At 33.4% G+C, this 14400-nt stretch overlaps 2 protein-coding genes and 1 long non-coding RNA gene across 5 annotated transcripts in view; 2 read left to right on the top strand and 1 right to left on the bottom strand.

Annotated features, from left to right (window-relative positions):
- Positions 1-82: 82 nt before the first annotated feature.
- Positions 83-1992, top strand: LOC135837892 (coiled-coil domain-containing protein 97). The gene is made up of 4 exons (XM_065353322.1): positions 83-756; positions 832-998; positions 1074-1448; positions 1516-1992. The coding sequence occupies exons 1-4, from the start codon at positions 262-264 to the stop codon at positions 1748-1750; spliced, it is 1272 nt and encodes a 423-aa protein (XP_065209394.1). The 5' UTR covers positions 83-261; the 3' UTR covers positions 1751-1992.
- A 3341-nt stretch (positions 1993-5333) lies between these two features.
- On the top strand, positions 5334-12699 carry LOC135837897 (uncharacterized). Of its 3 annotated transcripts, none has more exons than XR_010557270.1 (9): positions 5334-5464; positions 5607-5712; positions 5784-5903; positions 5988-6159; positions 7096-7184; positions 7358-7483; positions 8706-8823; positions 11401-11552; positions 12440-12699. It is a non-coding gene; the product is annotated as an uncharacterized LOC135837897 (long non-coding RNA). The 3 variants fall into 3 exon arrangements; XR_010557271.1 differs by having other exon boundaries at positions 5988-6155; positions 7358-7479; XR_010557269.1 differs by having other exon boundaries at positions 5988-6155; positions 12440-12692.
- The window catches only part of LOC135837896 (homeobox protein goosecoid-like), a 33360-nt gene continuing 26354 nt past the window's right edge, over positions 7395-14400 (bottom strand). The window contains exon 3 of the mRNA XM_065353329.1: positions 7395-7595. Coding sequence (XP_065209401.1) covers positions 7395-7595 — 201 coding nt within the window. The remainder of the gene's footprint in view (positions 7596-14400) is intronic.

Consider the following 14400-nt stretch of genomic DNA (forward strand, 5'->3'; position numbering starts at 1 on the left):
GCTCAAACTGATCATCTACGCAGTGTGCAAAGTCAAACAGAATTATTTTTATCCAGTTTTAATGCAGAGATCGTAGTGAAAATTCAAAACAATTTTAAATTTTTTTTCCTTATCAAAAAATTTGAAAAAATATCGCTCAAATTGAATAAATTGAGCAATTTTTAATTTTTAAATGCTATATTACTCGAGTCTAATACAATTCAAATTGAAATCGATCTATGAACGTTCGTTTACTACCCTTGTGTGATTCTCATCGTTGTAATGGAAGTTGATACTGACATCGCCGAAAATCAAAATACCGATGGGACTGATAAAAATGCCGTATCGCCGGAAAATGTTACTGAAAAAGAAGAATCAACGGATATGCCATGTGAAACTGCTCCTGAAAAAGAAGAATCAATTGAAATGTCCTGTACTGGTGATTCCAATACTCCTCTTCAAGTGAATAATTCGACTGATTCAAAAGTTAGCAATTCCGCCGACGAAATTCGAAACCAAATGTTGGATTATTTAGCCAATAAAACGAACGTTCATTTCAAAAGTCAACAAATAGGAGAACCAGATTTAAGTTTTTCAGAAAAAAGATCGATTGCTGAGAACGTTCTGAATCAGAGCCATTCTACGTTTTTGTCTCGTTTCGGTGATAATCTATTAATGGAACATCTATCTTGTTTCAATGATCCGGGAGATGAATCTTACGAAGTGCAGTATTATCTGAATAAATTGAAAAGTTGCAAGTGTAAACCACTATCTGAAGTAATTTTTCGTTTGTACAATATTTATGTACCTACTTGTTTTTCACTCGATTAACTAACATTGTGCAATGTTCAGGTACAAATCAAGAACAGAAGATTCGAAGCCATGAAACGATTAATGTCCGAAGGAGAATACTTCAGCGTTGGAGAAATGAGAAAACGAAATCCTCTTCTGTTTGATCAACTTCTCGGTGGCTTTTTAACTGATCCGGAGTCCAAAACTGATCCAAGTCAAGAGCACGCGTTAGTAAAATTCATCTACGATTTGATTTCTTCATCATGTCAGTGATTATCACATCTTTTCCTTATGTTTTTCAGATTTGCTCATATTTTACTCGATCAAATCGAACAAGATCAGGTAGCTGCGCTAAAAAAGAAACAACTCGAAGCAGAATTAGAGCAAAGTAAAGAATGTCCAGATTCTAGTGATGACGAAGAATGTACAAAAATGGAATCCGAATCGTCTACTTCGAAAGAATTCAAAGATAATTTAATCCTATGGGGTAAATCGTACAAAAATAATCATACTATTGGGAAAACACGCTGGAAAAGTAAACATTCATCGTCAACGAAGCCGAAGAATTTCCAAAATAAATGTAAACTTTCTCACGAAGAAAAGGTCCTACTCATTAATGAATTCACATCTTCCATGTTTCATAGCTTTTTGCATGGGAAAGATGAATTCGACTACAAGTAATTATTTTTTTCATCATTCGATGCAATTTTTTCGATTTGATTTTTAATTTGAAATATTTTTCAGCGAGGTTGATAATAATCCGGAGTACGATGATGAGAAACAATGTGATGTTGACGAAGAAGAAAAATACTTCGATTCCGAAAGTCCCGAAGAGAGGAGTCAAAAATATAGCCAGGAGGTTGAAGACGATGAATTAGATGATTATATGAAAAATATCGAAGGTGAAGTTTCATCGGATAATTTAGCTAGCAGTTTTCAACGTATGAATGCTGATAATGATAATTTACCGAAGGAATGAAGATATTTCCACGTTGTGATATTTATGATTTTTGTTTTTTATTGTGTCAATGATCTATGTCGAAGTATTTCAATTTCTTGTGAAATGCAGCTTCGTTTTTGAAAGTTTTAGTTCGAGATCATTTCGTCGATCGAGTCGAAGTGGTTGTTTAATTTTTCAAAAAATTTTACAAGGTAAACTTTAGCCTTTGAACTGATATTTTAATAATGTTCTCGAAAATTAAAACGTTTTTACGTTGTTAATTCATTTTTTATTATTTTTTTTCAACTACCTCCCATTTTGCCTACACTTTTTTCGTAGGCGCGAATTACATTCCATCCTGATTTCATTACTCGAAAACTTCCTTTACGTTTTTCCATCGCAGCAGAAAATTCAAGAAATTGAAACATAATTGACGTAAATCGTGCACCGGATTATGTCTGTCGAGTATTAAAAGCAACAAAGGATCACATGTTCGCTTACTCCTTGTTTATTATTCGGTTGTTATAAGAATTACTTCCTTATACGGTTTATGCTTTTTGACATATTCAATTCTAATTTGTAAAGTATGATGTTGATCCTTTTGTACGATTTCACCGCGCAAGGGGATGTTAATTTAATCCTGCTAGTAACGTATGGATAGGGTTAGCGATCTTCGTATCTGAAACTGAGCTCGATTAAAGTTTCATTCAACAAGGATTGAAACCAGCACCCTACTTGTAATTATTTTTTTCTATACGGTTGGTGAATTTTGATTAACACTTTTAGTATTGTTGATATTTCAATTTGCTGTTTGGTAGGTATTTTAAGGTCCTACCTTCGGTGACTTTTATTCGATGAATTGCGATTTGGAAATACTCTTTTGTTGGGCAAAAAAAAATCGCAGAGATAGGTATGTTTATAAACATCTTTTAGATCTTCATTTTTTTTTTTTTTTTTTTTTTAAATTATAGGAGCACCATGCTTTGTAATGTTCGAATATGATATTTAAAGAAGTCCATCAAAAAAGCCGATAGACCCAAGATTTTGGTTTTTATTCAATGTGTTGACATACTGATTACACACGCATGATACACGGTCATTTTATACACATTTGCTTTTTGAAAACGAAAGTATACCAACAATAAATGTAATCTTTTCACATTGTTCGATCAAATAATAGGAACAATGCCATTATTCTGGTTACTTTTAATAGAGACTTACCGTATTCGAATTATTTATTTTAAACAGTAGAAATTTTCGACCTAAAATTCGTGTTCATTCGAGTGAGAAATTCGCAACTTACCTAAATCTACGAATAAATTACACCAGTAAGTATAAATCGACGAGAGCAGATATGTTTGCTAATCCTGCGCAAATGTGCACCGATTTTAGCGGCCATTTTGTTCAACGGCTATGTATTTATATCTTTCATTCGAGGGATAATCCCGTATCTTGTAGTAATCCTCCACCTCATCGTTCGAGTAAAATACATAAGACATTACTAGGGCATATTTTTATGGTAATAGATACGAGTTTGTACGTAGCACATTCGCGAATATATTTTCCATTTTTTTCATCAATTTTATTAGACCTAAGAGTAGGTAAATAGATCCTAAAAAAAAAAAACTGTTCACGCAGTTCAGTTTTTATTAATTCTAATGGTTTCTTTCATTAAAGAAATTGATTCAGCTTTACTTTCGTTGAGCTGTCGGATTAAAAGTTCTTGAATCTAAATATTTCAAAAATGAATCATTACAGTTTATCAGGCAGATGAAGAAATGATTTCAGAACCCTACGAAAAATCTGAACCAATTTCCATCTTCTAAAAATTTCCAACAGAAAGAATTTTAATCGAAAACTGATTCGAATACCAAATTAGCCTATACCTAATTCGAGAAATCTGGTATCTTAAAATGTTACGAAGCATGAAAAAAGTTATTAAACTATTTAAGCCGAATAATAAGCAAATTTAGCTCGCATACAAAAGCTAACTACAATACACCGCCTCCTATCCTACCGCATATAAATGATAAAAAAGGCCGACAAGTAAAGGTGAAAGGAGGATTAAAGTGTAATTTGAACATAGTGTTATCGGTACAGACCACCTAGGGGAATGTTGAAAGGGAGAAGTGTTGTCGGGTCAGTTTGTTGTGGGCCACCCATATTAACCCAAAGACCGGGGAGCCCTGTGTAAATATTGTAATCCTTAAAAGACGCATTGTAATCGATACGGCGAGAGGACAGCATGCTGGATTACACGCTTTGCTCAGTTCGTATGCCCCGATCGACCTAAAGTGCTAATAATTCAAATTACTTCAACCGTTTTAATCTATTGAGTTTTACAAGTCGTTTTTAGGCTTTAGCTTAATTGTTCGATGTGTTTTGCGTGAACGCACAATTTCCACCATGTTTTGTACCTATTCTATAGGTACATCTACCTTCTGAATGGTGAAGGTATAGATATATACTTGATAGTCAAATCGAAATAAAATTCTTCGTGTTATAATTGTCGGGTTGGCCAATGGGAGGTTTTCAATGATGTTGTACGGTTGACGATGGTTTATTTCCACGGTGATGTAATCGGTTTCATTTATGTAGTGGTTTGTTGCTGCCATTTTGTCTCATTTTTCTGTAGGTAATAGAGATGACGATGTGAGTGGCCTGTGATGAGGGTTGTGATTTAATGTTATCGAAGTCTGATTGAGGAAGATTCTTGGTGGTTGATTGATGGAGAAAACGGCGATGAGTTACCAACTAAGTGATGCTTCAGGTTTTTTCTGATGAAAATTTGTCTGAGCCTGAGGACAATGACCTGTCACGTATGTGATATTTGTTTACAGTTAGACTATACCTACCTTAGACCTTACCTATGTACTTACAAAAAAGAGGCTCTCATATTGAACGATTGATCTGTATTTTTACAATGATGCGCTGAGTAATAACCTTTATTAGATTGATGCTTCAATTCTCCTTGTTTCTATAGTTTGGAAAACAGCAATGACAGAATGAAACTTCCAATATTTGGAATTGGGAATTGTCCGTTGGAAATCACCTCCCAAAAGAGACCAACCCTAATGAGTTCAATCGTATCGTCAAAGTACACCTGTACTTGCGGTATTTTCCAAAAGTCATAATGTTCTGTACCTAGTTTCGAAGCTTTGTGTACTTATTTTTAGTTCATGGAATAACAAATTTGATCAATTTTGAAACGAAATTTCTTAAAAAATAGCAAAATTTTGCATAAGTGTCATACTTATCAATGATGAGCCATCAAATGCATCAAAAACAAAATTTGATAACGAAGAAGATAAGCAGGCAAACGGAAATGTAGGTAAACAAGTAGGTCGGATTTGGATTCCTGATCCTGAATTTTCCTGGATTTCCAATTTTATCGAAAATTATTTGAACAAAATAATATGTAGGCACATCAATTTAATTCAAGATTAATAAATATTCATTATATTTCATAAATTCTCGGTTTAATTAATTTTTTATTGATTAAAAAAAGTCAAGGTCATCATTTTTTTTTTGGAACCGGTTTGTGGCAATCCATTCATCCATCTTCATTCGATCATCGATGAACGATGAATCATCATTGGCGTTTTCCACTTTTTCAGATTTTTTCCAGTCGAATAATGGAAAATGGAATGAACTGTCGTTAGTTTTTGTTTTTCGTTACTTATTATTGGAAAATTGTGTTTCGGATGTGTTATATAATGATCGTGGAATTAAATCATCTCAATTTGAAAAGTGGTAAGTTTGAAATGATTCTATGAGCGACATAAAGACGCCATCGCTTTGGATATGTTGTTGAGCCTTCGTCAGCCGGAAAGTGCATTGATGATTCCATTTTGCGATTATTTAAGAGTGTAATTTTTACTTATTATTTTTAAAGATCGAATCAAGATGGACGAATGTAATCCTAATTAATGCCTATGACTATGAGACCCCGAAGCTTATGGTCTGGATAACAATATCTTCTGCAGTCTGCCTGTACACCGGTAAGTACCTTGATAGGTTCCAGTTGTAATTATGTATACCAGATTTTAATTTCAAACTGTTATTTTTAAAGATCTTAGATCATCGAAGATGGACGAATGTAATCCTAATCAATACCAAGAGCTCAAGATCTTGAAAAACTTTCCAAGACTCTTCCATTCATGGATAAAGATATCTCAGTCTTCGCCGGAAAGTACGTTGATAGGTTCCGATTGCAATTAGGTACATACATACATATCTATACAAGATTATAATTTCGAACTGTTGATTTTTATAGATCATTCAAGATGAACGAACGCATAATCTCGATCGATACCAAGAACTCGTAATCTCGAAAAACTTCCCCATGCTTCGTACATTTTCCATCGCGAGCTCTACAAAACCATGGAAAATTCAAAGCGAACGCGTCTATACAGAATTGCACAAGAAAAGCTCTCCCTCTCAAGTAGGTAATTATTAATTGATTAAATTTCGTAAACTTTGTATACGAAAACGAGATTCTACGAACGAATGACGCGGAAAAAAGTTCCAGATTGCTTAAATCTTTTGAATTTGTTAGCATAATGTGAAAATAATGAAAAATAAGTTGTATCCGAGCCTAATTTGTATATAAGGGAGCGAATACCCGTAGGCTGTAATATTGACGATACACTACGTACCTTTTTCTTTTTTTTGTAATCCAGCTTCTACCGAAATCGAATTAAAATTATGCATTAATAATGATCAAACTAACGCTGTTGCTCGCTACTTTATTATACAAAACATGTCTGTACTATACGGTTTAACGGTGTATTAGCGTTACCCTGTTTTTAATAATCTCAAAATTTTCTCTACCCCTTCGAGCGAGTCGTATACGTTTTAAATCACTTTAATATGAAAATTTTCTTCTTTAATAACAAAAAAAAAAAGGAATGAATTGAACAAAGCTGATATATTATTCAGTATAATTAAAAAACAACTTGTAAATTTTTACTACAAAATAAAAAACTAATATCGTCAGTAAACGAACACAATTCAATTTTTTATTCCATGTGTGCACCTTGTTTTTTTTCGAGAATCTTTATTCGTTTTTTTTTCATTTTAATTCATTTCACTTTTCTTGATTGCACATTGAAATGCTATCAGGCTTAGATTAAAACAACAAATCGTTAATATAGAAAAAAAATAACTTACGTAGGCTATAAAAAATGTATATACAACGGAACATTGTGTAGCAACTTATAAATAGGTAAAGTAAGTAAATAAGGCTTATTATTTAACGACTAGATCCACATATGACATTCAGGTTCAAGATTTTAGATAAATTCTCTAGTTCAGTTTGTAATTTTTTTTTTTTTTTCAAAAATAAAAGAGTTTTATTAATGATTTTTTTTTTCATGTTTCAGTTTTGAGGCAGAAGATTAACTATTTACTTTCAACACAAATGTAAAGTTTTTGACGAAAAAATGGAGTATATTTCCAGACGATTAAGTAGGTAGGTATGCGAAATCAGCGAATAGATAATTTTGATTGTCATAATTCAAGTAATTGCTAACAAAAAAAATGAAGTTGAACGTCAACATTAAAAAAGCTTTCGAAAAATGCGAACAAATTATCAAATCTTACTTACGACTAATTAATATGAGACAATTTACGTATGTCATTTAGGTAAATAACGTCGAATTTTATCGTTTCGATCACAAATTCAAGCAACAACTTCCAAATCAGAGGAATCTTCTTCATCGTCGGATGTGTAATGCGAATGTGACAACGAAGTCATATCCTGGGCAGTAGGTAACTTATGCGAATTAGATAAATTTAATTGATCTTCGTGCATTTTTCTTACTCTATCTTGTTCTTCTCGTTTTTGTTTTCGCCATTTTGCTCTTCGGTTTTTAAACCATACCTGTAGGTTTAAACATTCGGTCATTTTCACACAGTAAAAAAAAAAGAAGCAAAATCGTTAATTTATTCAAACTAATTATACGAATTCGTCGAAATGCTAATTTTTCTTTCGCTTAAATAAAATCTGAAAAAACTTATTTTTTACTTTACCCTTTTTCTTTCTCGGGTTTGTTTTTACGTTTTTTTTTTACTTATTCGTTCCGTCGAAGATGATGATTTTTTTAACGCATGTGGAGAAATTAAAAAATTTCCCAATACTTTTTTTTTCTCGGACTTGTGTTGGTATTTTCAAGTTGGTTTGGAAAACTTTTCTTTATAGAATACGGTTGGAGAATATCGATTGTTATTCCAGTTCACTATATTTAATAGTTCTCATCCGCAGAATTCGTTTTGCCTTAAAGAATAATGAAGCTTGAAGTTGGCATAAAAGTGTCGGGAGTCGGGACATGAGAGTGAAAAAAAAAGTATCTAGTACCCTTAAAGTTAATTATTATTGAACGGATGAGAGAATAAATTTCAAAGCGCCACTATCCTTGACTTTTCCGACAAAAGGGAGCTATATTCGCACCCTTTTTGTTATAACGCGACCAACGCCGCTCGAATCAAATTGCTGTCAAAAGCAAGCATCGGATAATTTTACACCCTTAATTAATTCGATCGTTCGTGCTGAAATCTTATTTGTTTTAATCTGCGCCATTTTGATTGGCTCTCGTGCGAGTTCTGGGTGGCGACTGGCGATGAAGATGAGTTTATATTAATTAAATAGGTACCTATTATAGTGTTGGCACGTTTGGTTCGCCGGATCGAATTGATCGGCGGTGAAGATGGCTGATATTTGTATTTTGTACGAGATGTTAGGTTGGTTGGTGTTGGGAGATTATTATGTGTGTGGATTTGAGAAAGTGGGTGGGGTAGGTTAATCGATGGATCAATTGGTTTGTTTCGGTTGGGTTTTCATTTGTTTTTTTTTTTTTTTTCAAAGCATTTCATTTGAATTTCTTTTGGTTGAAAATTTTCAATTTTAAAACCTTGAAAAAATACGTTAAGTAATTGATTTTTGAGTTTCTTAAGTCTAGAATATATTTTTTTTTAACTTTTATTCTGATTTCAGGACCCGATAAGAAGATGATCAAATTATTGTGCCAAGGAACCGGGACTTTGTAATGAACGATGTCGAATCCTGCCGAATCCATTGAAATTAATCTGGAAAAAAGTACTTATGCGAAGAGGTGAGACTCTACAGAGCATTTTTCAAGAAAGACTGGAGGATTTTAGGACGAAACGTGGCTTATTGAAAAATATTTCCAACAAAATTTTGTACATAGAGGCCTTGTGAACATTTTTTTCTCATCAAGAAAATTTCAGACCGAGCCCTTTCACCCCTTCAATTTTGAAAACTAGGTGCTCAAGAAAGCTTCGGATCCAGTTTTTGTGATTTTCGTCGAAATTACTCAAAATAGAATCTCATTCGAAAGAATTCTTCATCCCCTCCTCCCAAAGGATTCATCTCTAAATCCAAAAAACTTATCTAGGGTAAATTTTTATTTTTTTGATTCGTGTTTAAAATTTTGACACCCCACCCCCTCCATTTTATCAATAGACCATTCGATGTGTGGTTAAATTCAATTTTTTTATATTGTGTTACCCATTGTAAAATTTTAAATTGTATGAAATAAGTATTTACTTTCGTATGAAATGGAAAAGTACCAAAATTCAGAAAACAGCCGATTTTTGGATCGAGGAAAACTGAAGAAAAATCGAAAAAACATTCGAAAATACTTCTCTCCGCAAAATTTCTAGTGCTGAATTTTGTTCTTTGATTTTTGAACGATCCAAAATTAAAAGCTCACGAAAATATTGAAATTTTACATGATACGAGTTGTGAAAATTCAGCTAACGTCCTTTTTTCGACTTCTGGAATAAATCGGTGACATTTTTGACTCTTCTTGAGCTTTCAGAAAATTTTCAGACTTTCAAGTATTTGAAAACTCTCAATAAAAAATTCCATTATGAAATTCAAAACGTGCAAACACGAATTGAACGTTCTCGTGCCACTTTCAATATGCTTAAAAAGGCGAGGTATCTCAAATGAAAGATTTTTTTCAAAACTAAGTCAAGCTATTAAATTAAAAGAGCATGTAAAAATACACCATCAGTCAAAATTTTAGGGGCTGAGTTGGATTTTTCGATTTCTGGTGAATTTTTGGAAAATCAATATTGGGTCAAAAGTGAAAAAAATGAATAAAAATACCAAATTAATCGAGGAAGCTGAAATTTCGTATTGGTGTGTTTCCTTCATGACGTCCTTCCCCTCCTCAAATCGATTGGAAACCGTTTCGAGCCGATTTGAGCAGTTCTGTGCACTTCAGAAGGCAAAGAATTGAAATCATCAACAAATTTCACTCAATGATGTTAAAAAGCTAACATTGTTTCTTTTCAGACTCAATTCCAACATGTTAAGTCGACTGGAGATGATTTCAAGCTATTCTGGAGTCTCCAGCCGTATTTTGGAAATACCAGATTTTCAACAAAAAAAAACTTGCAAAAACCTCCAAATTCGTGATTGAAATTTTGAAAAATACGAGTTTGAAGTGGCAGTGAACGATTTTGAAAAATTGATGTGTAATTGGTCGAGGAGATCATTAACCTGCATCGAAAGCGTTTGTATAAGTGTTGAGGTTCGTTTCGACTGATTTTATGACATAATTTGGGAAACTGGAATTTCCATAAAAATCACTGGAGGCTCCGAAACGGTCTGAAACCATCTCTAATCGACTCGACGTGCCAAAAATAGAGAATTTTAGCTGAATTTCAACATATTTGATCCAACAACAAGAGTACAGTGAATTTTTGAAATTTTTAATTTTGTGAAATCCTTATGGAAATATTCAACGCGTGCAAAGGTTGATTTGAAGGTTTTTATGGCTCTTTTTGGAATTTTCAAAATATGGCTGGAAGCTCCAGAACGGCTTGAGAATATCTCCAGTCAACTCAGCATGTTGAAATTAGGGCAAAAAGTGAATTTCAGCTTTCCAACTTCATTGGATGAAATGTCGTGAAAATTTCAACTCTCAAAAATCTTCTGAAGGTTCCAAAATTTCCAAAAATTGCTTAAAAGTCGTTTTTTTGTCAAAAAATTCCAAAAAAACTCTGTCCTTTGCTAAGATTATCAAAATATTGTTTTTTTTGCCAGAAATTGCTAAAAATGCTCACTGAATATCAAAAATTGCAAAAGGTTTTGCTTCATTACAAAAAGTTGCAAAATGGTTCACTTTTCTGATGAAAATTTAGAAAAAGTTTCATTTTTTTTTTTTTGGTCAATTGCCAAAAAAAAGTCTTTTTTTACGTTTTTAAGGCAATTTTCTGGCTTTTATTCTGATATTTTTCTGCGTTGAATTGTTGAATTATTGTTTTTCTCATGTTTTGTAATTGTTTTGGTTACGTTTTGGTTACTTTTTTGAACTTTTTTGGTTAACGAAGTTACTTTTTTTCAAAAGAAATTAGCACGAATGCTGAAAAAGTTCTAAAATTCTTCTCAAAACCTGTTAATTAAACTACCCTTTCTCTTTCCCACCCCTCCTCCTTCCTCCCCCTCCCCAAAAAAAGAAAATTAATCGCTGATGCTGAATTTTTTGCGCATTTTCCTGGGTTCTTATGCTATTTTTCGAACAGCCTACGTTATTTTTTTGCAGAAAAAGATGAGCGAAAATTCGTATTTTTAAAAAATAAATATATAAAATAGATTTCGATTTTTGAACACGTTAGCAATACATTATTAAATATTGGTCGTCTTATTCTTGTTACAGCTCGTATACAATGAAAGCGATAGATGGATGCTATATTATCGGCGCTGATCTCGATACGAATCGACGAATGCGAGCAAAGAAAAGAGGTCGAAGAAGAGAAGAAAAAAAATAAAGAAAAACAGAATAAACCGCGACGCGATATGAAAAGAAGGGTAAGACAAACAATGCAAACAGAGCTATTACTTTTAAATCAGCTTTGGATTCTTATTTCATTTCAAGTCAACAAAAAACGACGCAAAGAGAGAGGAAAAAAACTTCTTTTAATATTGTTATTTTTTAACGTTTTAAATTGTTTATTCAGATGCTTTTTCGTTAAGCGAACGGAAAAAATTTTAGCAAAATAAACGCGCTAGTGTACCTAATTTTATAAAAAGATTTCATAATTTAAATTTAATTCGCGAAGTTTGAATTTGAAAAAATTTAACGAGTATCGAGAGTCGTCGTACGATATGTAGGTATCTGTGTATCTGTGAACCTACATCATGCAGTAGGTATATAATTCGATATATTTATCGAATATTAGAGTCTCTAATTATCGTGCCTTTATTTGCGAGTACGAGTTTAATCCTTTGACTGACTCTGGTAGTACCTTTACAACGATATGCTATATTTACTCTACGATATGTAGGTACTTATAAGGATGGTAGTAGGTAAATGGAATTGCAACTGGAACTGGAAGCGATAAAAAAAAGAATAACAATTCAAATTTCGTTCGCATCGCGAGCTTTAAGTTAACGCTTCGACGAACCGTGTATCTGTCTGTATACTCGTATAGCTTAGTAATTAGCGTAGCGATATAGTTTATATAATTAATCCAGACAAAGATGAAACTGTAAATTCGATAGTCGCTAGCGTACGTAAATACGTTGCGAATTTCAATACCTATCTACACGAACTGAACGTATATTTCTGCGCTCTCATTCGACGCTTTTAATTAGTCCCGCGGCAATTACGTACACTTGGACGAATCTACGTTTAAATAATATCGAAAACGCGATATTTTGTGCTGTTAATTTTAACGGGAATTTTCATGTTTCAGGAATTGTCTCTGAGTCTACAATGTGTGCTCTATCACGTGTCTATGGGTACCTTTGGCTTGGGCTTTTGTGATGATGAAATTCGATGACGATGATCATGGGCAGTATCGAGTCGAGTAGGTATGTGCTGATGAATGCAGTTTTGCAGATGCTGAATTCGAGATCAGGTAGGATATTGGTTCTGGGCGATTTGGTATTAGATATAGATTTTTTGAAAATTGAATGACCAACATTTGAGTAAATCATATAATACGAGTACTTAAGCATGAACACCTTATAAGCGTTTCAACTCGAAAAAACTTTTAATTGAAATCTTATTTCCGTATCAACTCTGACCAAAAATGGAGCCAGGTCCTTCGTCGATTTTATACGAGCTTCTCCAGGAAATCTATCTAATGAGATAATGACCACCATTATGCCCGACGTTATATTCTGAGATAAAGAAGACGTATTTGCGTAAAGAGCAAGTCTGTTTCAAGTGGGCTTTTGAAAAAAAGTACAATTTCCTAGTTTTTCTTTCAACGATGAAAGTTTAACTCTTCAAGGTAACATACTTAATTATTCCAAAAGTTGATGAAAGTTGATGCTTGAAAATTTGAAAAAAATTACAATGAAGACACCAGGAGCAAAACGAACCAGTTTTTTTGAGTAGATGCAGTACAAATAAAAAATTGTGAGGACAAAACTTTTGAAAATCGATAAATAACACTAGGCAACGGCATATTTGTTTTCGGGTTGAAAATGGGCTTAATCGATAGTTTAGACCCTAAAACTAAAAACAGAGTGAGGTTTTTCAATTTGAGTTGTTTTTGTAGTCAGGAAAGATTATCAAAGTTGCAAAAATGGCCGTTTTTGCCCCATTTCACGAGTTTGTGGCGACATCAGTATTATGTTTCAAAAAAAACCAAGGTCATATTCGGATTCTACGCACTTTTTTAAGTAAACATCTTTACCGGATTTTTGATTTTCGAATATTCAAGCGCATACGGAAGATTTTTGTTTGTAACATATTTTAAAACTCGGAGCGCGCGACGCTGGCGTTACTCCACGATGTAATCGTGGCGCGGAACCGTGTTCGCGCGGGCGAGGCTTTCGTGCAGTAAAAATCTAGTGTTACAAACGAAAATCGTCCGTATGCGCTTGAATATTCGAAAATCAAAAATCCGGTAAAGATGTTTACTTAAAAAAGTGCGTAGAATCCGAATATGACATTGTTTTTTTTTGAAACATAATACTGATGTCGCCACAAACTCGTGAAATAGGGCAAAAACGGCCATTTTTGCAACTTTGATCATCTCTCCTGACCACAAAAACAACTCAAATTGAAAAATCCCACTCTGTTTTTTGTTTTAGGGTCTAAACTATCGATTAAGCCCATTTTCAACCCGAAAACAAAAAAAAGGTCAAAAATTGTTGCCTAGTGTAATTTAAAAAAGTGAAAGAACGAAAATTTTGAAGCGAGAACTACTCTGACATGTGACGTGTTGGGAACCTTCCGAGGTGTTCGCCCTCGCTCGATTTGACGGGACCGAGACTATTGAAAATAGCAAGGACTGAAACCCCCATAATCATAATTTCGGCTGCCTGAATTGATTTTTGGCGATTTTTTTTTTTGAAAATTCAAAATTGATCATTTTTGGCAAACGGTGATTTATGATTACTTATTCAGTTAAATGCATGAAAATTGGTCCTGAAATTAATAACAACTTCGCCGAACCGAATTTCACCAATTTTGGTCATTCTGGAGCTTCTCCATCGTGATTTTCGTTTTCTGCGGAGTTTTAAAATTTCATCATAAGGCGTGAAAAATGATTTGAGCTGCTGAAAATTGAACTTGAGACCTACTCAACGAGTTTTTTTCGATATTTGGCCGATTTCCTGGCGGACCCCTCGAGTGTGTTTTTTTACCAGCGTTGAAAAAATTGTTTGAAAATTGAAAAAAACAATTTTTTGAAGGAAAATT

The sequence above is a fragment of the Planococcus citri genome, chromosome 2, assembly GCF_950023065.1.
Source record: "Planococcus citri chromosome 2, ihPlaCitr1.1, whole genome shotgun sequence".
In the NCBI taxonomy this organism is placed as follows: domain Eukaryota; kingdom Metazoa; phylum Arthropoda; class Insecta; order Hemiptera; family Pseudococcidae; genus Planococcus; species Planococcus citri.